Genomic DNA, 26,634 nt, shown 5'->3' with positions numbered 1-26,634 from the left:
GAAAGATAAAAGGAGTAATAAGAATTGTTTCACCTATTATTTGTTTCCTGCCTGCTCATTATGAAGTATTCAGTGTTCTGGAAATGATGTATGTGGATGTACCTCTGCTTAAATATTGCTGTCAAGGTCGTCTGCAGAGACAATAGGGATCAATATATGAGCTGGTCTCTGGGAAAAATGGGCTTAAAGGATGTGCATGAAGTGTTGTCTCAGATAAGCCTGTGCAGTCCGCAGAGTGCATGAAGTGTTGTCTCAGATAAGCCTGCGCAGTCCACAGAAGCTTATCAGGGATCCCACTTTCTGCCTGGACTGGACTTGGATTCAGAAGAGACCTCTTTAATAATGAATAATCCTATAGAAGTGGAAAGTTTTGCCTTGAGTAGCCTGTAGTGACTGCACAGGCTAGTTTGGGCACATGCATTAAGCCTGGTTTTCTCAGAGGCAGACGCATATGCATTATTGATTTTGATAAGACTGACAATAAAGATGCTGTAGTGTTTTTGCCACCAAGAGTTAGACTGATTTGCCTTAGGGATGCACTGATGAGATTGCCGAGTTACTATCAAGTAAGCATGGGAAGTTAAGGCATAGCAACACATTGTGTGATATCTGAATACTGCTATATTAGACTTTTTATAACAGAAAATTTGTTGTGTGTTTCAGTTTTGGCAAGAGGACTCCAGGATGTGCGAGGCGGGCCAGCGAATGTTTGATCCTCGAACCCTCCGAAATGATTGTGGTATGTGCACCTATTTTTGTCTACCGTAAATTCGCGAATATAATACGCCCTCGTGTTTAATACGCACCCCCAACTTTGGTCCAAATTTTTTGGTAAAAATTCAAAATCCGAGTAAAATACGCACTAAAAATTCAGTGTCCGAAATCGGCCATGACACTGTCATTTCCGAAAAAAATGTATTCACACTTGTTAAAATAAAATTTCAGATTGAAGATTCCTGTTTAAAGTGATCGCTGTCATTTGTTCTCCCACATGTTAAATGTCTTTATATATTTTCTCCATTAAGTTTATTTGAACGTATTATTTTAAACAATAACGACATTTAGAGCAATACCGGTAATTATTGACCATATCGGCAAGCTATTGCATTCCCAGTACACATTACGTTCGACAGTGTTTACACCCACTCTAATTTTCGCGCGCTTTTAGACAAAGACTTGACAGGAAAATACATGAGAAATAGATTTGCTAGCGTAAGCGTCGGGTAAGCAACAAAATGGGGAAAATATATTTTTGTGTTGTGAAAATAGCAAACCAATTTGGCGTTATCACACATCTGTTTCACAGTGCTAGCCCGGTATATTGATCGCGATGTGTTATCGGGCCGTTGTCATGACAGTTGCATAATAAATATCTGTCTATTGTTTATATTACCGTTGATTGTTTTATTAACGCAAACATATGGTTAATTTGATACCAATGTGACAATTTTGAGACAATTCTTTCTAAGACAAATGGTTGCCCTGAAAAGGGCTGTTTTTTGTTTCTCGTTAGTGACGAGTTGATCACAGGTCACTTTCGTCGAACCCCTCGAAATCGCTCTCTTCATCGTCGCTTTGGAAAAAGCGAGCAATTTCTTCTGAAGACATGCCTTGCGGATCAACATCCGTGTAGACATGTTGCCATGTGCCTCTGCATAGGAAATAGCAGCAAGCTTTTCCTTGGCAGTGTACGATGTACGTACTTTGCCCATTTCGACAATTACACGATCGGCGCTAAAAAGTGCCTTTTTCGACAATTGCAAGATCGGCGCTAAAAAGTGCCTTTTTCGACAATTTCAAGACAAATATTTTTTAAAGATTTGCGTGATTTGGAGCTGTTCTGATCGCAGTTGATGCTGTAGATTTGACGATATGTAGTATGTAGATGTTTGGAAGATAATGTTGGCCACTGCTAAGTTCTTGTGTTTATAAAGACCCTTGACTGTATGTGTCAATAAGTGTCAATTAGCAATCGTTTACTCAGGCCCCTAGATCGGGACCCTTTTTGTCAACACCTCGAATACACGGGTCCCGCTGACAAGCGATGGCCCTTCTCAGCACCTTTACCGATAACACATGGGCCACCTGCTGACACCCGGGTCAAGCAGTCAGCAAAAGAACGAAACAGAGACGCTGTTTATTTATAACATTTAATTCCATTTGACAATATTCAGAAAGATGATAATTATAATTATAAAATAATAAGTATTATTATTATTATTATATATATAATATCGATGGTTGGTCTATTTAGCATGTACGGTACTATACGGTGTAGCCGTGACAATTACCGTAAGCACAGTTGCCCCCCTTTGATGTAATTGTGTAATTCAAAATGGCTTACGCGCAGCGAATTACAACGATTAAGTTGAACATTTTCACAGGAAAATTTTTGTTCTGATCTAAATTCGTATATTATACGCACCCCCTACTTGAAGAAAAATTTGGCAGGTAAAAAAGTGCGTATTATATTCGCGAATTTACGGTAATCAAATTAATATTGCACACAGATGCCATGTTTTCAGCCTATTTTACTAGCTGGAGCAATGTAACAATGTATGTGGTTAAAATCAGGAAGCATTTGTCTTCAAGAAGGATGAAATTAACAGCATGGGAGGAGTTAAAACAATTCATGTTCAGGGAAGCGATTTTTCTGAGTATCCTATTTTCCCAGGGTTCATTCGGGAAAAATATAGGGGGTATGACAGATCCAATGTTGAAGCCCTTATGCATAATATAACACTAGCAGTATTATCCCCATATTTCATTATAGGCATTTTTATGCTCCCCCAAAATTTATTTTGGAGGGAGCATATAGTCGCCGCTTCGTCTGTCCGTCTATGTGTCCGTCCGTGCACAATTTTTGTCTGGGCTACAGTACAGGCACCGTGTACTTGAACAAACGCCACTCGCCGCGGTGTTCATTTCACTGTGTTCGCTTACCAATATGAACCCCGCGATGGGTGTTCAGATTAAATGTCTTGGGGGCCGTTTTCAATAAGGCGAACACCGCTAATCACCGCGGACCCATAATGTTTATTGCGGTGTTCATCGTGTCCGCTAAAAAAATAATAATTGAAAATAAACGTACATTGTACATGTATTGTATTGATCCCTTTCATTTAAAAGTGATAATGAAAATGTATTTCACACCCATGCTCATGACAGTGTTTTGTGTCTTTTTAAACGCCGCATATAAAAGAAAAAAGTGTTTGCACCTAGCTGTATGATACCGCACCTGGAGGAGTGATAATTGCGTGTTTGATTTTGCAATTAACAGTTTGAAGCCATGGATAACGCATAACTGATTGTAGTAATCGTATTCTCCCGAGTCTCTTGATTCCCCGATACATACGTGTCAACTGTCTCAATCTCATACATGCAACTTCTCCCATCTTTATCCATTACTCGATAATCCCATATATGCCCCATTTCCATTTTAAAAGCAAATTATGGGTGTGTAATATAGACGATAATATTGACAAGATTTTCAATAACACAAATGTTGGCAATTTTTCGAAAGTATAAAATGAATTTTGGCATATGATTCTATTTAAAGATTTGATGAAATAAGCATCCAATCGGGATACGGGTATTCCAACATGCGTAAATCACTTAATGTGGTGTTCGCGCATCGTGTACAGTTCATGTTCTGTTACAAATTGTAGCCACAAATAAATACATGTATATGCCCATGATATTTGTGTCCAGATTTTGTCTAGACAAAAAGCGCGCGAAAATAGGCGTGGGTGTATTAATTTATACACAAAAAACTGCGAAGAGCAGACAACATTGTAAAAGCTTCGTAGTGAATTTCCATTTAAGTATCTGGGTATCTCGCAAATGATTTGGAATTGGCATTGCACATAAAGTGCCATGTACAGTTAATGAATATTCTTTTACGACCAATGAACAGCGTCCTCTATATTTAGATTTCATTCAACATGTATAAGTCATTTTCTGGAAATCGGGAGAAAGTTAAAGCGATTTAACGAGAATAAACCAACTTTTTAAAAATTAATTTGTCAAAATTATTTATATTTTGTGTTGTCTGTGTACGTTTGTTTGGTTCTCATTTGTTTAGAGCAAATCTTATGAAAATAAATATCGTAATTGTAAATGTTTAAATCAAGTCCCGTTTCCGATATCATATACGAGAATTACTTCGATCTGTTAACTGACATGTACAATAATTGTTTTGACAGACGACACGTGCTTATCTAAAGTTTGTGTTTCGTAATACATAGGATATTGGATTTTTTGGTGCTTGTTTGGGAAATAAAACAAAGACGCAGTCGGCGGTTTTCTATAGGCCTTTTGTACTGACCAACAGTATAATTAATAGTGCAATATTTTACATTTTGGGATAAGAAACACTGGTGCTAGACACATTGGAAGAAAGTCATCGCAGTGATCACGGGTGTTCCCGTTATCGATAGCGTGAAATCGCGGCGATTTCGAGTGTTCGCTGAACACCGCGGTCAGTAGCGTGTCCATCCCCCGCGAAATGTCACCAATCGGGAAAAGTGAACACCGCGGACAGGCATTTTTGTTTAAGTACATGGTGCCTGTACTGTATTTCTCAGCAACTAATGACTGGAATTCAATGAAACTTTATGGGAAGCTTCACTACCAAGAGGAGATGTGCATATCATCAGCGGGTTCTGGTCGGATGATTTTTCACAGAGTTATGGCCCTTTGAAATTTTATTTAAAAAAATTCTTGTCCCCCCAACTACTGTGCCCTCAAGACGTTTCCTTTTATCTGAATATATAGTGCAATATTGTGACAAAAAAAACTTTGGGGAGCATCTCCCGTCTCCGACGGTTTCTTGTTGTAAAGAGCTTTGTGATTGGATTTTGTTTTCCAATCTTTCAATAAAAATGGTATTGAAAATTTGTGGATAACTTTGAAAGTTTGCAAATGACGTTTTAAGGGAAAATGAAGATTATCAAAACAATAAATAACTTTCACTTAATCTGGGGATTGACAAATCAGTAAAAAACTTGTTTAAATGGGAATGGCTAGAAACAGTGTGGTTATAAATCAGAAAACAATGCCAGTTTCCTAATGATTAAGGAAGATTGACTGTCTTGGGAATGCAAAGTGTCTTATGTGGAAAGATTGCTTAGAGTACGGATCCTGTGCAGTATTGATGATAATACAATATAACACAACACAGAACTGAATCACGGACCCGCCCTTTTGTTTTGTCAACATCTCTATACCGGTTTGTAAATGTATATTTTGTTGTCCAATAATTTAATGTGTTAGATTCATAATCAATCAACATGCAGATGTTGGTATTGCATTGAAAATGAGTTCCTCCTTTGGGCTTGATTCAAAATTATTTGAGACAACGGTGGTGGAACATGTTAGTCACATTGATATTGAACTAATTTGCATATAAATGACTTTAGCCATTAATGTCTCTAAGAACTGCTTAGTAAGTTTTGTTCAGTCTTTTTTTCAAGTGCTGAGCCTTTTAATTATTCTTTTGAACAATTGATGCCCTGAATAATTGGTATCTTTGCATGAATCATTTGCTGTTTGTTTTGGCATGTAAAGCACATTGATGTCCATTATGTAATGTATTTCACTGAAGCATGATGGCATAGTTTTATTGGTGCACAGTGTTATTGGGCAAAGATAAACAAACTAACCAATTAGTTGGCTAGTGTTGCACAGCAACAGTGTTGTAGCCAAATTAGTTAATTGGTGACTCAAGTCCCCCCTGTCTCAGAGGTAGATGTGTTTGGTGTTCATGCATTAGTGCTGTTGATTGGTCCCATTGAGTACATGAAACTATTCAGTGATTTATCTCTTGATCATCTGTATTTTGACTGGAATTCTTGATGCTGGTTACTTAATGCAAAGTTTTGACAAGAATTCATACTCATAATGGTATGAGTGTGTTTGTATCAACCATTGTAGGTACATGTAATAAGACGTATTCATCCATGGCTTGTAGGTACTTCCATAAAACACATGTATTTATTTTTAATGAATACGAATTGACTTCAGCATTTTACTATAAAAATAAAACAGTGTATTTTTTAATTTTAAATTTAAAAAATTTGAACAATAATCCAAATATTCATGAAACACACATTACTGTTATTAAATCAGTGTTTACATGTAAATGTAGTTGTTTTTGGTGTGAATACATGTATATGGTATTATCAAAAACAGGATCAAGTAAGTTTATTTTCCTGGAATATTAATTCAATTTTCATCTTGAATCTACCTGAAAGATCACATGGTAGAGAAAGTAATCAGCGTTGAACATCATGGAGGTTCAACTTATGTCTTGTGTTGATAGTTACACTCATGGTTCCATATGGATATGTTTTCGGTGATAAATTTAATGTTGATAAAAAGTTGTTTCCTTCAGTGAACTTCAGGTATGGATTGAATATTTTCTGTCTTAATTTATTTGTAAAGGATACAGTTAATTATTTATTTTGGCTCTTGTGTGATAAGATAAGCAAGAATGTAAAATGTATGTGTAACAGTTATTAAAACATTGAGGAATTTTATGAAATTCTTTATCACTATTTTTATGTCCACCACCACTATAGAAGGGGACATATTGTTTTTGCCCTGTCCGTTGGTTTGTTTGTTTGCCCCAACTTTAACATTTGCCATAACTTTTGCAATATTGAAGATAGCAACTTCATATTTGGCATGCATGTGTATCTCATGGAGCTGCACATTTTGAGTGGTGAAAGGTCAAGGTCATCCTTCAAGGTCAAATGTCAAATATATGGGTCAAAATTGCTCATTTAATGTACACTTTTGCAATATTGAAGCTAGCAACTTGATATTTGGCATGCATGTGTATCTAATGGAGCTGCACATTTTGAGTGGTGAAATGTCGAGGTCAAGGTCATCCTTCAAGGTTAAAGGTCATATATATGGGGACATAGTGTTTCACAAACACATCGCTTGTTAAAATCATATTCTAAGTTGATAACATGGATTAAAGCTTTTACAATCTAAACAGCAATCTCATATTTGTGTAAAAATCATGTTCTGCAATATTTTGACTAAATATAAACAGTCTCAAAAGACTAATCCTGTAGACCATGTTCTTCAAATGACCATTTACTTTTAATCATGTTGTACAGAAGGCCAATTCCATGGACCATTTTCTACTTAAGACAATATTTTGCAGTCACCCCTTGGATGCTCGAAGTGGGTTAGAGAGGGCTGCCCCCCTCCATAGTTAAATTTTGTTTTGAATTTGTATGGTGAAATGATGTTAGTTGATGTGTTATGACTCTTCAAGAAAAAGCTAATATAATTCATTCAATTTTTAATTGTTTTAACCCTTTCCCACATAGACACCCCTAATCTGGACTTGATCTATTCCATTCCCTATACATCTATATCAACCAGACTCTCGATCTATTACTGCATACTTACTACTTTTCCCGTCGCTATTCATAACCCGATAAACTTGTATACACTGTAACTCCAATATAGTGCGGTCAATGGGGTCCAAGCCGCGAAACAGCGTTATAACGGATCCGCGTTATAGGTTTTGAGCTCATTAACTGCAGGGCGCTATAAAAAAAAAACAGGTATAGAATAGCCTATAATAAAGGTTATGTATATTGCCATGCTGTATTGACGCAAATACATGCATATAAACCGAATCGTATCGATAACAGTATACATGCCGCTTTTCTTATGTGCACATTTATCCGATAATCCAATAAAATTGCAACATCACTTAAAAATAATAATGTTGAACATTAATGACGATATATGTTTAAGAAATTCGTAAACACAACCGTACGCATATATGCCATTTTCAGAAGTGTTAAGAGTACAGTGCATTATGGGGCAGAGATTTCATTGGACGAGCGACTTTAAATTTAGATTGAATGCAATACGACTCATGTACAAAAAAATGTTTTATTGCGTCATACGCATGCAAAAAACGTGTTTCCCGGGGACTTTCTGATACCGCGCGAAAATGAAAGTGAAACTCTGTTAACAATTGCCAGTACACTGCGTTCGCATGTAAATAAATCATCTGCATTATTTAATTTCTTATACACGAACTGAAAGATTAAATGACATAATACTAGAATGATAATGAAATGACAGAAAAAGTTGTTTTATACAGTAGGCTGTATATTTCACAACCGCTCATTTAACATAGTCAAACTGCAACCATATCAAAGTAAGAATGTTTCAATCGTTTTGAATTACTTGAATTGTATAACTATCCCGCTTGCACTTAACTTATGGAAATTATCGCACTGAACCGCTCTGATGAGGAATACATGTAATAAACACTGACACGCGAGTTTTTCACACCTTTATTGACATTACACAACAGATTAACACCAATTAGCTGTCGGTGTTGTTTAACCTCGAGGCGATTATAATCGGTTCAACGGACGGTTGAATAAAGCAATCAACATGACTGTAATTGCCGCCATCTTTGAATTGTCTGAAAATACATGAAGTTGCATAATACGAATTTGAATCAGAAATCAAATGGAAGGTTGGAGAAAAAATGGGATCCAAGCACCCTCCGCGTTATATTGGATTCAGCGTTATAACGGAGCGCTTTATATTGGAGTTACAGTGTATTCCATTTTTAAAACCAAATTCTGCTAAATATTGACGACAATGCTCTAGAATTGCATAGACACAAACATGGGCAATTGTTCAAGTAACAAATGAACTTTGGCATCTGTGACTAAAGAGTTTATTAAATGACGTCTTATCACGATGGGGATTTTCCCATGAAACATGCATAAATCGCCAGGTGTGATGTTCGCATTTTTGTACAACAATTATCATCCACTCTTTCCATGCGGATGACATGACTTTGTACATGTCTGCATTATTTTAGTGCCCTTTTTATTGAGACAAAGGATCAACATGAAATACATGAGCACTTTTTATTTGAAGGTAGAATTAGTTAATATCACATGAACATTTAGATTTGTAAGCGTGTTTTAGATTACAAGTTAAATTATGCTCATTTGAGAAATCAATGAAACATTTGTAATGAAATCAACAAAAATTTGTAAAAAGGCTTATCGAGTAGAATACATGTTTTGACCATATTTGGCATGAAGTGCACAGTTTCCATGAGGATTACACTAGGTTGACATCAGTCTTCTAAGTAACTGGCTGAGATTTCATCGTGGAAGTGTACACCGTAGCCATCATCGGCCAGAAAACCACACACATGTGGCAATTATGTCACTCCTTGTCTGCATGATTTTACTGCACATATTGACAGCCTACACGTTTTGTTTCGCTCTCATTGGCCAATATCGAGTTTCCAATACAACGGCACTCTGCCTTTACACGGGCTTTAATTGTTTAAAGTGATACATATAATTCACAGAGGATCCTAAATAGGCTCTGAAATTTTTTGATGAAGTCAACATGAGCTTGATCTTAAGAATAGCTTGTTGCAGTTACAGAAAAAATACACTGGTCGGACAATTTTAAGGGCTCGCAGACCCTTATTTTGAAATTCAAGCGCACTAGCAAGTGACCGTTAAATGGCCTGTGGAAAGCACTGATGTTATACAAAAGACCAATCCTGTGGTCCATGTTCTACAAAAGACCAATCTTGTGGTCCATGTTCTACAAAAGACCGATCTTGTGGACCATGTTCTACAAACGACTGATCCTGTGGACCATGTTCTACAAAAGACCGATCCTTTGGACCATGTTCTACAAAAGACCGATCATGTGGACCATGTTTTACAAAAGACTGATCCTGTGGACCATGTTTTACAAAAGACCAATCCTGTTGACCATGTTTTACAAAAGACAAATCCTGTGGACCATGTTCGACAAAAGACCAGTACTGTGGACCATGTTCTACAAAAGACAGTCTGTGGACCATGTGTTACAAAAGACCAATCCTGTGGACCATGTTCTACAAAAGATGGTTCCTGTGGATCATGTTCTTCATAAGGCAAATTCTGTGGACCATGTTCTACAAAAGACAAATCCTGTGGACCATGTTCATTAAAGACCAATCCTTTGCACCATGTTCTACAAATGACAAATCCTGTGGACCATGTTCTACAAATGACAAATCCTGTGGACCATGTTCTACAAAGACATATCCTGTGGACCATGTTTTACAAAAGACCGATCCTGTGGACCATGTTCTACAAAAGACAAATCCTGTGGCCTATGTTCTACAAAAGACAAATCCTGTGGACTATGTTCTACAAAAGACAAGTCCTGTAGACCATGTTCTACAAAAGACCGATATTTTGCATCATGTTCTACAAATGACAAATCCTGTGGACCATGTTCTACAAAAGACATCCTGTGGACAATGTTCTACAAAATACAAATCCCGTGGACCATGTTATACAAAAGACAAATCATGTGGACCATGTTCTACAAAAGACAAATCCTGTGAACCATGTTTTACAAAAGACAAATACTGTGTACCATGTTCTACAAAAGACCAATCCTGTGGACATGTTCGATAAAAGACCAATCCTTTTGACCATGTTCTACAAAAGACCAATCTCTTGGACCATGTTCTACAAAAGACCAATCCTTTAGACCATGTTCTACAAATGACCAATCCTGTTGAAGATTTTCTACAAAAGACCAATCCTGTAGACCATTTTCTACAAAAGACCAATCCTTTGGACCATGTTTTACAAAAGACCAATCTTGTGGATGATGTTCTTCATAGACCATTCCTGTGGATGGTGTTCTACAAAAGACCAATCATGTTGACAATGTTCTACAAAAGTCACATCCTGTGGATGCTGTTCTACAAAAGACTGATCTTGTGGACCATGTTCTACAAATCCTGTGGACCATGTTCTGCAAAAGACAAATCCTGTATAACATGTGTTACAAGAGACCAATCCTGGTGTGATAGTCATCCTAACTATGTGTGTTTCCATTCTTTGTAAACTTATTTAAACTATTATTGTTTTTATTTTTATGTTTTGTAATGATTATTTACCATTGATGTGTCAGTAACCTGTTATCACATGATCTTTATTGTGCATGTTGTTTTATCATGTACAAATGATACACTACAAAGGTATTGTGCAAAGATTATATTTAGGTTCATAAATCAATGAGGGGACGGTTTGTTGCTCCTTTTGCTCTCCAATTCAAGTTGACAAGTACAAAGTTGCATGTTTGCCCTTGAACTCAGGCGGTTCATCATACTTGTTTTAATTGAGCATGTCAGCAAATACTTAATCTAAGCAATATCCTCAGAGATTCATGGTTGCTTTTCATAAGAATTAAACATTATCAGAATTTGAAATATAAGCCATTTTCAATATCAATATGAAGGTGTAAGGTATATAATTAATCTATTAAGTTAATATATAATTATGTATGCAAGCTAAAGCTTTGTGACAAGATAGGGGTTATATACATATTTCAATATTATGTTTATTGAAGTTTGGTTTTTAAGAATATTTCCTTGAATTGTTTTGATCTTTAAATACAGAACTGATAAGATGTAACAAATGTAAGTACCTAAGTTTAGTAGGGAAAGTAATACAAAAGTGTAATGATTTCCTTCCTACTGGTTGTCATGGAACAAAGACTGACACAGTCATGGTACATAGGGGAAGGCTGAGGACTTGAAGAGGTTCTGGAAACTGAGCCTTGATTCACTGATATACTTTGTACTCAGTATTCAGGTCTATCATATATATTATTGGATTGATATGTCATTGACCTTATCTTAGTCTGCACGACCTTATTATCATTGTATGAGTGTGACGATTGGGAATTGCAGACAGCATTATTTGCTGTTTATTGTAGAAATTAAGTTATTTGCTGTTTATTGTAGAATTTAAATTTCAATAACCTCATTTGTTACTGATGGAAAGTTTCTTCCACTATAAGCTTTAGTACAGAACAATTTAATTGAATCTACAAGATCTGATTGAGCAAAATGTATTTACTTAAACAGAAAATCTAGGAATAGCCTACAAGTCTTCTCAAATGCATCGTCTCCTTTGTTACTTTGTTTCTTCTTTAAATTACTTATTTGTTAGAAATCATATTGTTTTCAATGATTTGTCACCGAAAACAAAGTGTTGAGATAGTGTTGTCCCTCAGAAACAATGCTCACTGTCAATAGTAAGATTTCCTGCACTACTTGAAACACTATTCAAATTGGACCAAGAGGAGGTTTCATATCCGTCACAAACAAGCCGCATAAAAGTTTTATCTGGGAAACAGTTAATAATTAAATAGGTTTCTGTTGGAAGTATTTCAAAGAGTGGATAATTTTTAGAAAGATATCTTTTAGCCAGAAGCTGAAAAAAAAGTTATTTTTAACAGTGTTCCCTTGAAAAGCAAATTTGAATGGTTTAGACTTTAAATGAAGTGAAAAAGAGTAGCTCTTTAAGTATTAATGGGAGCACTAGAAGTGTTAATGTTGAAGGAAAAGTTTATTTTTGTGGTAAACCTGACCTACAAAGTGTAAAATTGAAGTGAAGATATTTTCTGGTATACTGCCCTTCATGTTTTGAAAATGAAGATATGGTACTAACTTACACAAATTTGACTTACACAGAGTTGAAATTCAGAAGAGCATTTTTTTTCTACATGGATACTTAATTTTTTAAATAGTGAAACTATAGAGAATAATTTTATTTCTGTGGTATTGCTAATCCAGGTTTTAAAATAAAAATAAAACATCCATAAAGTGAAACCGACCTACACACAATTGTTTAAATGGACCTCACAAGAATGGATGAACTCTTTTCGGCAAGTGTGAAGAAGCGTAAGAAGGGTGTGTCTATGAGGGCCCTTGCTCAGTATTTGAGGGAAGAGGTGCATGTGAAACATGAGGACTCGGAGGAAGAGGAGGTTGTGTTGCGCTCACATTCCCACAATGCCTCTGTGGAGAGAAAGGAGATACGCACATATATTGAGAAGACGTCCTATACACGCTCCTTGGATCAGGTACCTGCCATAATGCATGGGGAAATCAGGATCTGGGCCTCAGTCTACCGGCTTTTCATATTTGCTATGGTCTGTTAGAAATACCATTTTTGTTAATTTTTTACTCCTGCAAAGTTTAGTTGATGGTAATATATACAGAAACTAGTTGAGCTTCAATCTACATTGTTTATAGTACTAAACATATTTGTTATCCCCCGCCATAGGCGGAGGGATATTGTTTTGGCGTTGTCCGTCCATCTGTCTTTCCGTCCGTCCGTCTTTCCGTCCGTCCGGAGCCATATCTTGGAAGTGCTTTGGCAGTTGGCAGATTTCATTGAAACTTGGTATGAGTATATATATGGATAAGAGGATGATGCACGCCAAATGTCATTGTACACCATCTCTTAATAATGGAGTTATGGCCCTTTGTATCTTGAAAAAAATGCTTTTTGACTGTCAAATATAACACTTTTGTGTCTAGAAGCATATTGGGGGGGGGGGGGGATATCAATTCAATGAATTTGCTTGTTTCTTTTATAATTTTAGCTAAGAAATACACTGTAAAAATTTTTTTCTTAAGTTTGTGTGGTACTACTTATTTGCATTTTATATTTGTGGAACATTTGGCATGTTTATTTACTACACACAACATTTGTGTAAGGGATGGTATCAGACAAACATGGGTGCCCTGTTGATTGATGAAAGATCCTGGTATGAAGATGATATCTGGGTACCTTATGACAGATGATCAGTGTTGCTAGATGCTTGATTGCTAGAGAATGCATGATTTCCATGTTATTCAGTCTGTCAGCTGCTTGGCAGAGGCAGAAATTTGTTTTATAGTCATGTCTGTCTGTCGATCATTTCTGGAAACTGTGGCTCATTTCTGGAAACAGTTAAAATATCAATTATGAAGATTTTAAATTAATCTTATCAACATGTCCAAATTACATGTGTTAATTTGATTTAAAAATTAAAGTTTTCAGGTTGTTATATATTTCACATTGTCTGTCTGTGTGACCATCTGTCTGTCTGTCTGTCTGTCTGTCTGTCTGTCTGTCTGTCTGTCTGTCTGTCTGTCTGTCTGTCTGTCTGTCTGTCTGTCTGTCTGTCTGTCTGTCTGTCTGTCTGTTTGTGTGGCCATGTGTCTGTCTTTCTGTCTGTGTGGCCATGTGTCTGTCAGTTTGACCAACTGTCTATGTGACCATCTTTCTGTCCGTGTGGCCATCTGTCTGTCTGTTTGGCTATTTGTCTGTCTGTCTGTGTGACCATCTTTCTGTCTGTCTGTGTGGCCATCTGTCTGTATGTCTGTGTGGCCATCTGTCTGTCTGTCTGTGTGGCAATCTTTCTGTCTGTCTGTGTGGCCATCTGTGTGTCTGTCTGTGTGGCCATCTGCCTGTCTGTCTGTGTTACCATCTTTCTGTCTGTCTGTGTGGCCATCTTTCTGTCTGTCTGTGTGGCCATCTTTCTGTCTGTCTGTGTGGTCATCTGTCTGTCTGTCTGTCTGTTTGTGTGGCAATCTTTCTGTCTGTCTGTGTGGCCATCTTTCTGTCTGTCTGTGTGGCCATCTTTCTGTCTGTCTGTGTGGCCATCTGTCTGTCTGACTGTGTTACCATCTTTCTGTCTGTCTGTGTGGCCATCTTTCTGTGTGTCTGTCTGTCTGTATGTGTGGCCATCTGTCTGTCTGTTGGTAGTCCAAAACTTTTTAAGAGGCATTTTCATGCACTTTTCAACGTTGGACATGCTGACTTTCTGGCGTTGTTCCTCATAATATTGAAATTTTGTCATGAGCATTTCTTGAAAACAGTGTATATGAGTCAAATTGGAACTTAATAGGAAGGTATATCTCATAGGATGGATGTGAAGTTTACAAGAGCCATAACTTTTGCCTCCATATTTAGAGTGATTGCCAGTTCTTAATATTATACATAACTTTTTTCCAAAACATGTTGATAATAATAAGAGGTATCGGATTCGAACTTAATATGTACCACAAAATTATTGTGCACATTATATGAAATTGACAAGCTCACTAAATTAATATCAAATCTAGGTTGTGTGGTTTTTCAGATAGGTAGTTATTGAAAAAGTGATTTTATTGTACCCTTGCTATAAAGATTATTAAATAGAATTTGACTGACAGTTGTTGAGGGTGGCATACACTGTGTAAACTGATAATACATACAAAACTGGATAAAGTGCTGTTTGTTGTGAAAACATGCTCAGCAGATCTATTGACTTATTGTGTGAAGGCTGCGATGTTTTGATTAAGGGATTAACATGTGTTTATACATAGAAGAAAACTCTTCTTTTTTTAAACACAATAATACTCTTTTATATTTTTGTAATGGGACAAAGAATTTTCCATTGCTGGATGAGAAATCTCAATCAATCTTTAGGAGCCATAACTTTGAACTTGCAAATTTAATCTTAAATAAAACATTTGAGAGAATTCAAGGATTTCAGGATGAACACGTGTGAATACATGGGAATATTTAATGATAGTTGATCTGATTCTTATATTTAGATGCGTCTTGTCTGTGGAGTAATTTTTTTTTTTAATTGGAAAAAGGGGAAAAGCGACTTATTTACAGATGCAACTGATATAGCGGAAAATACAACAACAGAATCTCAATGAGGGGAAGTAAACTGCAATAGAACCATAACTCCTAATTTCATGAATTCATGCCCCTATTTAATGTTCATGCTTAAATAGAGGAAATCTTGACTATAAGGTAACAAGATGAAACTTTATTGCTAGAAAGCTTGTATTGTTTGGAAACCAGTTCTTAAACCTTAACTGCCATTGCCATTTAACAAAATGGCAAGTGGTGAAGGGGAAGGGGGGTATTTTAGGCATGACAGTGACAGTTCTAGGTAATTTTATTGTGAGATGTTCTTCATATTATGAGATTGAAAAATTTGTGAGCTTTGTCTGTTTGCTGACAAATAGATGAAGTTTAGCAATATTTCATTGATTTTACACGGAATTCTGGTTAAATGGTTAAACGAGTGCTAGGGCAATGACACATGTTATGTTATTTGCAATGGTCGCAATGTACATAAGGGTCTGTCTTCAACTTGTGGTATTCGGGCATGTGGTTTCACATTCTACACCAGTATTCTTTACTGCTGATGACATAGGAGGGGGTTAATAGCTTATTCCCTGATGGAAAAGCCCAATACAGTATGTGGTATTCTTGTACTTAAGGACTTTGTCACAAAATTTAGTATCTGTAAATGATTTAGTTTTTATTGTACTAATAATAATTTGGTCATTATGTCAGTAGTAACTAAGTAAGTGGATATTCACCTCAAATATGTATTTGAAGCATATCTGGATTAGCTAAATCTGATGTGTCATTACTATGACATATGTAGGTTCAAGTGCAGCATTAATAATAACGTTGAAATGCCACTGTTTGTTCTTATTCAATCTTGCAAAGTATACAAAAAATCCAGGATGATAAATGAATTATATTCTCCACAGAACATGACGTACTGTATTTACTGTCCTACTGAAGTATTTCTCTGAGACATAATATTTTAGTGGATTTTAACCTGATCAGATTCACAGCTGGTTAGTGATAAGATACAAGCTCTTTTAAAGGGTGTGTTAAGATTGTAAACAGAAGTAGTTATTAATGATGTAACTACTTATATGCATTTTCTGCCTGGAATGAAATCACTGAGATTTAAGAATCGTTTCTTGTGATTGTTGATAAGCTTTAGTTTGGACGCTTTCTCTTGAGTAATGTTTTGTTGGTCACATAATGTCCTTGAATAGCTTGCTATTCTTGTTGGTCATGTTTTGCCTTCGATTTACCTTGAAATCAGTTTCATTCTGACATGCCAAATCAAAATACCTAAAGTTTTTATAGAGTATCAATGAACACCAATAGCTGGCATCAATAACAGACAATCTTAAAACAAGAAATATCTTTAAAAAAGATATACGGCGTTGATTGTGGTTGGAGTTTATGGAAGGTAAAGATTTAAATGAATGAGATCAAGGATAGATAATATCTTTTTCTGTGCAGTTTTTAGCTGCATCAAACGCAGTACGGGATGTTACGCGGAGTTTTCGCGGCTTATTTTACATTATTACATATTGCTGGTCATAAACCTATAGATACAAAAAAGAAAACCAAAGTCAACCGGCCACACGCGAAGTCTCCGTACATATTTTAAATATGTATACGCGCGTTCTTCGAACAAACCTGTTTGAGTGGTTTATCGGGAATTGCTACGTGTATTTGATTCGATTATTAACAGTATCGAGAATCATCGCGCTCATACTTAATACATTAGTCAATATGCTGCAATAATACATTAGTAAATATGATGGAATAATTCTTGTTAATTAATTAAAAATAATATTTATCATGGTATTGTTGAAAACACATTAAGAATCTATTATTGACATGCCATAAAATAATATCGCTGGATATCTTCATTTCACATCTTTCTGGTGGTAAACAAAATTCCGGTTCACCTAGTTCACGCTATAGCGTCTTTATTATATAACTATTATATAACTGACCGCGAACTCCGAACAGCACAGAAGGTCTGATCTGTATATAAACTCTGACATTCAAACACACTAACCGCGAACTGACCCCTTATACCTCGCGGGTTGAAATGCAACACATTAAAGTGAGGCATCGCTTCCACTGCTCTTTATACTTTTACATATAACATGTTGACAGGAATATGGAAGTCAGTACTAAATATGAGAACATGGCCTTTAAGTACACAACGTTCTCGCGCTGAAAATCGTCTGAAAATAAAAGATGTACGCACAAACTGTATTGATGTCGAGATTGAGTGTAAAACTGTTCTATCTATAAAGCCTTTTTATTAGAGATAAAACTGTTTCATGCTGAACACGCAGTAAAACAGTGTTACAAAGACGCGGACATGTTTCCAATGTTCTAGTGGTATTATCAAATCAGCCAATGCAGTCAATGAAGTGTATTCATCTGTACTTGGCCGCGGGAAGTTTTATTTGAGTTCTATTGGACGCTAACAAAGGTCAGGCTCAGGTGAAAAGCTGGCGTATTCAGCTGACGCCGAATAACGGACATCAGCAATCTTTACCTGAACTCTGTGAAAATAAAGATGTCAGACTAGACATTGATATTATTATCCCCAGAGGCGGAGGGATAATGTTTTGGCATTTGTCTGTCTTTCCGTCCGTCCATCTGTCCGTCCGGCATTTTTGTGTCCGGAGCCATATCTTGGAAGTGCTTTGGGGGATTTCATTGAAACTTTTATGAGTATATAATATATATATATATATATATATATATAAAGAGGATGATGCACGCCAAATGGCATTGTTTGCCATCGGATAATAACGCAGTTATGGACCTTTGAATCTTGTATCAAATATAACACTTTTGTGTTCAGAAGCATATTGGCGGGGGATATCAATTCAATGAATTTGCTTGTTTATCATATAATATAGCAGACATATTCAGACACACTTCAAAATTGAGTTGGGCTTCTATTCACTAATATTGGTATTCTTCTAAATTTCTAGAAGAGTATGCTGTCCATGTGTTCTTATTTATCAGTGACTAATTGTGCGCATGGCCTGTGTATTGAAGCTATTTCCTCGTTTAGGTCAATATTATGCATACAGCAATATCATACAATGCCTCACTTTTGCGAAACAATAGCATCATTAAGAATAAGTGTTAGGTTTCCAATACTTTGTATAACAGGAAATAAACATGATTGTATAGGTCATGCAATCTATACAGTTTCAAAGTTATGTCATTTGTGAATATTTGAGTCGTATTCTGAGAAAACTGGGCATAATGCATGTGCGTAAAGTGTTGTCCCAGATTAGCCTGTGCAGTTCGCATTGGATTTTTGCTAAGAAGAAACTACATTTAAACAAAAAATGTCATAAAAGCGGAAAGTGTCGTCCCTGATTAGCCTGTGCATACTGCAGAGGCTAATCTGGGACGACACTTTACACTCATGCATTATGCCCAGTTTTCTCAGAATACGACTCATTTGCTTGGCTCTTTTCTCCAGTAAATGAGCCAGGCTCTGGGAAAACAAGGCTTAATGCATATGAGTTAAATGGTCTCTCAGATTAGGCACAACCCTTTCTGCTTTAGCTGGATTTTAGCTTATTGGAAAGTTTCGTCCCTTATAAGCCTGTGCGGACTTCCAAGGCTAATATGGATGACTATGCACATGCATTAAGCCCAGTTTTCACAGAGTGAGGCTGAAATGCATGACAGCTACACTAAGGTAAAGTCTCCCATTAAACAGCATGCACATATTTGAAGGCCATTATTGATTCTTCCAGCAGTTAACATCAGCTGCACTGGCATGCAGGCCATGTCAGGAAGGCAGGTTATATATGTGTTCCTTGACCCCCCACCCTTGTTACACCTGTCAGGACCTGAGTATAAACTGCACAAGTGTATGACATGTCATATGGATCTAAAGGAACAAGAAAGATATACCTACAAGCACAATTGTGTGCCTTATTTATGTCTGAAGGTGCAGAATAGTGCCTGTAACATATGTTTGTTTCTTAAGTTTACACCAAAATTGTGTGGCATATAAGAGACCTCTGCCTGAGAAGTCCCTACTTGCAGTCTATCTGGATTACCCATTGGGCACATCTGCCATTCACTGGATTTTGTGTCTCTTTCCAAGTGCCTTAGCGTGTGCTTTTTTCTTGTTGACATGCTGTCTTTCGTGAAGTATACATGTGTCTGGTGAAGTAGTCAAGTTGCTGCCTGTTTTCCGGATCCAATTTTTAAGAAGTAGATTTTGCTAGAGATATTCAACATGCATTTATTTATCGCTGCTTGGAGATTGCAAGTAACCAAGTTTGCTTGTATTGTTCAAGGAGTGCCTTTATTTTTATTTTTCTAGCTGTTACAAATGAGTTGTTATTGGGATTTTATTGCAACATTCACTGTTTTTAGTTACAAGCTTTGGATTGAGCTGTAATAGTTAGCAGATGACTGTAGGGCTAACTGAAATGTGCAACTGTGCTTGATTCTACAAGAAGAGCCTAAGGGTGTGCTTGTTTGAAATATCCATTGAACAAATCAGGCTATGTCAGAAGAAGCATCTAACAAGAATTTATATTCTATGATTACCAAGCAAATTGGTAGGAAACTGCCTGTATTTTACAAGAATATTAGATATTGGTGTTTGTGAGAGGCTGGAGTCTGGAAGTTCAAGTTGGTTTATGGTGTGGAGATTTTATAGTGGGATCTTGTAAATATTGGCCAGTCTGGATAAACAGGAAGTTTTAATGAGCTGGATTTTGAGTATATTATATGGCATTTGATATTCTTGAAATACATCTGGATATAATGTAAGTGGCTGGTATACATATACAGTATGTCTTCCTCTTTGTGGTTTTACACTCATATGCTTATCAATGAACATTGTTACATGTATATGACAAGTTAGGCGCATAATAATACAACACTGCTCGTAATCTCTACATATTGCAGAAATGTTTATTACAAGGCTTACAAAGGGTATAATTATGTGAATATTTTAAGAACTTTCGAATATGCACAAGATTGCCAGTTTATAGTATTTTCATTTCTTATTAACATATTTTTGTCAATTATTTTTGAGAGAGATACACTCAGTATGTTGTAAGAAAAAAGATGAATACAAATATGTTTTCAAAGGAGGTGGTTTGAATGGGCTAAACATATTAAAGATATAGACTCATTTAGTCATTGCTAAGAACCTGCCTTGAACATCTTGAACATGGTCATTATGTACAATAAGTTGCTGGTAGGACTATATTTATAACTAGTCACAAGCATTTCCTTTCTAAATTATTAAGTGTGAAATATGACTTTATGAGAGATTCAGATATTTGAGTGATGATTTTGACAGAAGCATAAGACTTTTGAACAAGGAATTTCAAAAGATGTATATGCAGAAGCTGAAAGAGTTAAAAAACACTGAATTTTATATTGAGAACTGCATTGATAACGTTGATCAGGGCTCAGTGGTGAGGGAGACATGGGAGATAACTTCTCCCTGGACATATTAATTTCTCCCTCTAATAACATGAAGGAGAAGTGATCTCTACTCCTTTTGATGATTTGAGCCAGAAATAGACTGATAATGTCTTAATTAAATTCAAATGCACTAATTACACAACATTAACACTTAAGTGAGTATGTTTATATTCGTTAATGTTTTCGCGGAAACTGCCAAAATATGAGTTGTTTCTGATTAATAATGATGGGCATGAATATAAAACAAGCGAATAGTTGATAAAACGTTCAACAGAAACCACTTCTTGAAATCACTTTTCCCTCAAGTTTCAACATAAAGCTGGGCCCTGATGTATGGGAGCTAAAGTTTAAAGGGTAAAGGACCACCCAATTTTGTATTTAGAATTATAAAAGGTATGGGACCAGAAGCTAAAACTCTTACAAACTGGTGTCATGCAATAATGTTTAAGTACTATTGTTGTTGTTTTAGATTGACTACCCGGATGTACAGGTGATGAAACCTGGGTCTCGTATGGCCCCATGCATTAACATGAGTCTTGATCGACTACCGTATGACACCCATGACGACTCACACATGCGCCGTATGAACTCAGACACTTCAGGCTTCTCAGAACAGGTAATAACTGCTTCAGGTTATTATTTTGTAGATTTTTTAATTTTTATGTCCCCCACTATAATAGTGGGGGACATATTGTTTTTGCCCTGTCTGTCTGTTGGTCTGTTGGTCCGTTGGTCTGTCTGTCTGTTTGCGCCAACTTTAACATTTTGCAATAACTTTTGCTATATTGAAGATAGCAACTTTATATTTGGCATGCATGTGTATCTCATGAAGCTGCACATTTTGAGTGGTGAAAGGTCAAGGTCATCCTTCAAGGTCAGAGGTCAAATATATGTGGCCAAAATCGCTCATTTTATGAATACTTTTGCAATATTGAAGATAGCAACTTGATATTTGGCATGCATGTGTATCTCATGGAGCTGCACATTTTGAGTGGTGAAAGGTCAAGGTCAAGGTCATCCTTCAAGGTCAGAGGTTAAATATATGTGGCCCAAATCGCTTGTTTTATAAATACTTTTGCAATATTGAAGATAGCAACTTGATATTTGGCATGCATGTGCATCTCATGGAGCTGCACATTTTGAGTGGTGAAAGGCTAAGGTCAAGGTCATCCTTCAAGGTCAGAGGTCAAATATATGTGGCCCAAATTGCTTATTTTATGAATACATTTGCAATATTGAAGATAGCAACTTGATATTTGGCATGCATGTGTATCTCATGGAGCTGCACATTTTGAGTGGTGAAAGGTCAAGGTCAAGGTCATCCTTTACAAGGTCAAGGTCATCCTTCAAGGTCAAACATCATATAGGGGGACATTGTGTTTCACAAACACATCTTGTTTCAAAGTAGGGTCAAGGGGTATTAGACAATTATCTGAATCTAGGTATTAAGAGTGTAATGCTGTTGTTAAAATCATTTTATATGAAACACTGTTTTACTACTTATACCATTGAACTACATTTGAGCTACGTCACACGGAAATAGGTCTTAAGCCATATAACTGCCTGTGTACCTGTGAATCAGTCCTGTCAGGAGCTACCCTTTCTGCTTTTGACAAGCCTGCGCAATTGAGCAAGACTCCTATTGTATGATACATATCTTCACATGACACGGCACCTATTTCAGCAATTATAAGACAAAAAAGAAAAACTCTTTTTAATTGCTTGCTGCATTGATGTAATTGTACTATGCTTTACACATACATGTATCTGCAAAATGGCATTCAGCAGTTAAGAATCCTCAGTGTTGCATTCTAAGACACATTTGTTATTAAATTATGATGGCAGACAGATCTGTTATTTCAACTTATCGGAAAAAAATCAGAGCCATGTTTTATTTTTTAATAAAAACATGCTTTTATCACTCATATCTTTGGGTGTGTCTTTGTAATAACAAACCAATTAATATTGCTGTTTCCTGTGAAAATTCAGCACTTGAAGAACATGTAAAAAACATTAAAGACGCAAGTGTTACAATTTAATACACAACTATCATATTTTGCTTATATCATTGATAAATCAAAATCAGAAATAGTTTTACAGGCATAATTCTTATCATTGTTTGAATCTATGAGAAATTACATGTCACATAAAAGTAAACAATTAAGTTCTGTGATCCCAGTTAGTCAGTTATAATAATGGTTTAGTGTCTGGTGAAGATTGTGACTCCTATCATATTATTTTTCTTCAGAATCACTGCTTCAGAATAAATATTGTGGTTCATATACATTTATCTGAATTTAATATAGTCCTGGCACAGCATAACCTCTGTGCATATTGTACTAGAAGGCATGCAGTTCATAAGAAATTATGATGTTCTAAGTGTGTTCCACATTTCTTTCTCGATTTGCACCCTGGAACTTGCAGTCATGCTTGACATACCATCAGATTAATGTGATAATAATGTCATTTAGCCTTACTTTCTGGAGCACAAAGACCTTGGTGTTGTCAAATTTCCAGCAGACATTTTTCGTGATGTTTGAGTGTTTATCAGAGCTTATCAAGGTAATCAGCTAAGGAAACCTTTCTCAATACACAATATCCCTTATTATCATTACTAGCTGCCAGACCAGATTTACTGGAAAGTGATATTTTGTAATTTTGAGGGATGGTGTATGAAGTAAACTATCTCATAGGTCATTGCTTTGTGAGTTGTCTTTTCTGTCAAGATAGGACAGCAAGAAGCCTTTTGCTTTTGAGAGTTAACTACTTAATTGTGAAGTGATACTTGATGTTTCATGGCCGATATGTTAAATGAGTTTTGTTTGACATATGGTAACAATCACATTAAAGAAAAGAATCACATAAATGAAGGCAATCACATTTACAGTCATGGCATACATTTTCCATTGGACCTCCTTTAATGCTTAATTGGCTACCCTCCCTGATAGTATTTTGTCTTTATAATGTTTGTTTTTTATGTCCATCACTATAGTAGTGGGGGACATATTGTTTTTGCCTTGTCTGTTGGTCTGTTGGTTGGTCTGTTGGTTGGTTGGTTGGTTTGCGCCAACTTTAACATTTGCAATAACTTTTGCAATATTGAAGATAGCAACTTGATATTTGGCATGCACATGTATCTCATGGAGCTGCACATTTTGAGTGGTGAAAGGTCAAGGTCATCCTTGAAGGTCAAAGGTCAAATTTATGGTCAAAATCGCTCATTTAATGTACACTTTTGCAGTATTTCAATATTCAAGATAGCAACTTGATATTTGGCATGCATGTGTATCTCATAGAGCTGCACATTTTGAGTGGTGAAAGGTCAAGGTCATCCTTCAAGGTCAGATGTCAAATATATGTGGCCAAAATCGCTCATTTTATGAGTACTTTTTCAATATTGAAGATAGCAACTTGATATTTGGCATGCATGTGTATCTCATGGAGATGCACATTTTGAGTGGTGAAAGGTCAAGGTCAAGGTCATCCTTCAAGGTCAGAGGTCAAATATATGTGGCCCAAATTGCTAATTTTATGAATACTTTTGCAATATTGAAGATAGCAACTTGATATTTGGCATGCATGTGTATCTCATGGAGCTGCACATTTTTAGTGGAGAAAGGTCAAGGTCATCCTTCAAGGTCAAATATATGGGTCAAAATTGCTCATGTAATGTCACTTCTGCAATATTGAAGCTAGCAATTTTATATTTGAAATGCATGTGTATCTCATGGAGCTGCACATTTTGAGTGGTGAAGGGTCAAGGTAAAGGTCATTCTACAAGGTCAAAAGTCATATAGGGGGACATTGTGTTTCACAAACACATCTTGTTTCGATCATGTATCTCAATGGTTTCTTTGTTTTTATAACTCCATCATTAAAAAATTATGCAGATATATTCTGCTAAAGTCTAGCCTATATTAACTCGTCATTAACATGTTGAAGCCAGACAAATAAAATGAAGAATACTGTTATCTTGTGCCAAACAGTTTTCACAGTTTCTGCAGATGCACATTTGCAGAAAGCATATGTGTGGCACTCTGGGAAAACTGTGATTAATGTATGTGCTTAAAGGTCCGGTCCAGATTAGCCTGTGAAGTCTGTGCAGGCTTATCAAGGACAACACTTTCCGCTTTTATGGCATTTTTTGTTTAAAAGTCACTTCTATATGAAAATCCAGTCTAGGATGAAAAGTTCATCCCAGATTCGCCTTTGCAGGCTGCACAGGCTAATATGGGTGGACACTTTATGCACATCAGGCTGCACAGGCTAATATGGGTCGATACTTTATGCACATCAGGCTGCACAGGCTAATATGGGTGGACACTTCATGCACATCAGGCTGCACAGGCTAATATGGGTCGATACTTTATGCACATCAGGCTGCACAGGCTAATATGGGTGGACACTTCATGCACATCAGGCTGCACAGGCTAATATGGGTCGACACTTAATGCACATCAGGCTGCACAGGCTAATATGGGTGGACACTTTGTGCACATCAGGCTGCACAGGCTAATATGGGTCGAGACTTTATGCACATCAGGCTGCACAGGCTAATGTGGGTGGACACTTTATGCACATCAGGCTGCACAGGCTAATATGGGTGGACACTTTATGCACATCAGGCTGCACAGGCTAATATGGGTCGACACTTTATGCACATCAGGCTGCACAGGCTAATATGGATCGACACTTTATGCACGCAGGCTGCACAGGCTAATATGGGTCGACACTTTATGCACATCAGGCTGCACAGGCTAATATGGGTGGACACTTTATGCACATCAGGCTGCACAGGCTAATATGGGTCGACACTTTATGCACATCAGGCTGCACAGGCTAATATGGGTCGACACTTTATGCACATCAGGCTGCACAGGCTAATATGGATCGACACTTTATGCACGCAGGCTGCACAGGCTAATATGGGTCGACACTTTATGCACGCAGACTGCACAGGCTAATATGGGTCGACACTTTATGCACATGCGTTATTCCCAGAGAGGAGCTCATATCTCACTTGCAATCAAAACCAGGTCTACAACTAGTAGCTCATTCTGGTAGTAAGAACAAAATGCCCAAGAGAATTTATATCTCGCCAACTGTCAATCAGATTCTTATCTAAATATGGAATGAACAATTAGCGATCGATAAATGGTGCGAGTTGCTTATGACCCGTCCGCCATTTTCTAGACAAGCTGAATGCCTCGTACTCATTTAATTCAACAAGTTTTGTTTATTTTGTTCGAAAAAATAGGAAATTAAATATAAAGAAACGGTGTAAATAAGGTTTACATGTATGTTACTCGGACAGTCGGTATCCAGATAAATAAGTTAGAGGAATATAAAAAATTTATAGTTTCCATCGCGGAAATGTGGTCTTGACAAGTGCCAGTGTTAAGCTTCCATGTGTAGAATTACCAAAATCCCCTTTAAAGAAATTTATTTATTTCAGAAATTGAAAATGTCATAAAAGAATAATTAAGTATGAATTATATCACGTGTACATGTAAACTTATAGGGAATATTCGTAACTTAACGGAATCAACGTTTTCAATCGATTTTCATGTCAGAAACAAGTGAAAACTATTTTATGTTACTATTTTAATAAAAACGTATCGATGCCACCGTTTTGTTGTTCTGCACTTTCAATGAAAATGATTGATAAATG

General features: G+C 36.5%; 1 protein-coding gene across 16 annotated transcripts in view; it reads left to right on the top strand.

Annotated features, from left to right (window-relative positions):
* Positions 1–26,634, top strand: part of LOC127868617 (rap guanine nucleotide exchange factor 6-like) — a 123,365-nt gene that overhangs the window by 58,156 nt on the left and 38,575 nt on the right. For 14 of the 16 annotated variants that reach the window (XM_052410519.1, XM_052410509.1, XM_052410508.1 and 11 more), the window contains 2 exons: positions 664–739; positions 21,433–21,579. In XM_052410519.1, the coding sequence (XP_052266479.1) occupies positions 664–739; positions 21,433–21,579 (223 nt within the window). Of the gene's footprint in view, positions 1–663; positions 740–12,199; positions 12,958–20,036; positions 20,294–21,432; positions 21,580–26,634 lie in introns of those variants that run through there. The other 2 variants (XM_052410514.1, XM_052410518.1) reach the window with 2 other exon arrangements.

Source organism: Dreissena polymorpha, chromosome 2 (assembly GCF_020536995.1).
Source record: "Dreissena polymorpha isolate Duluth1 chromosome 2, UMN_Dpol_1.0, whole genome shotgun sequence".
Taxonomy (NCBI): domain Eukaryota; kingdom Metazoa; phylum Mollusca; class Bivalvia; order Myida; family Dreissenidae; genus Dreissena; species Dreissena polymorpha.
The sequence above is the reverse complement of the archived record's forward strand: the minus strand, read 5'-3'. Positions and strand labels throughout refer to the sequence as shown.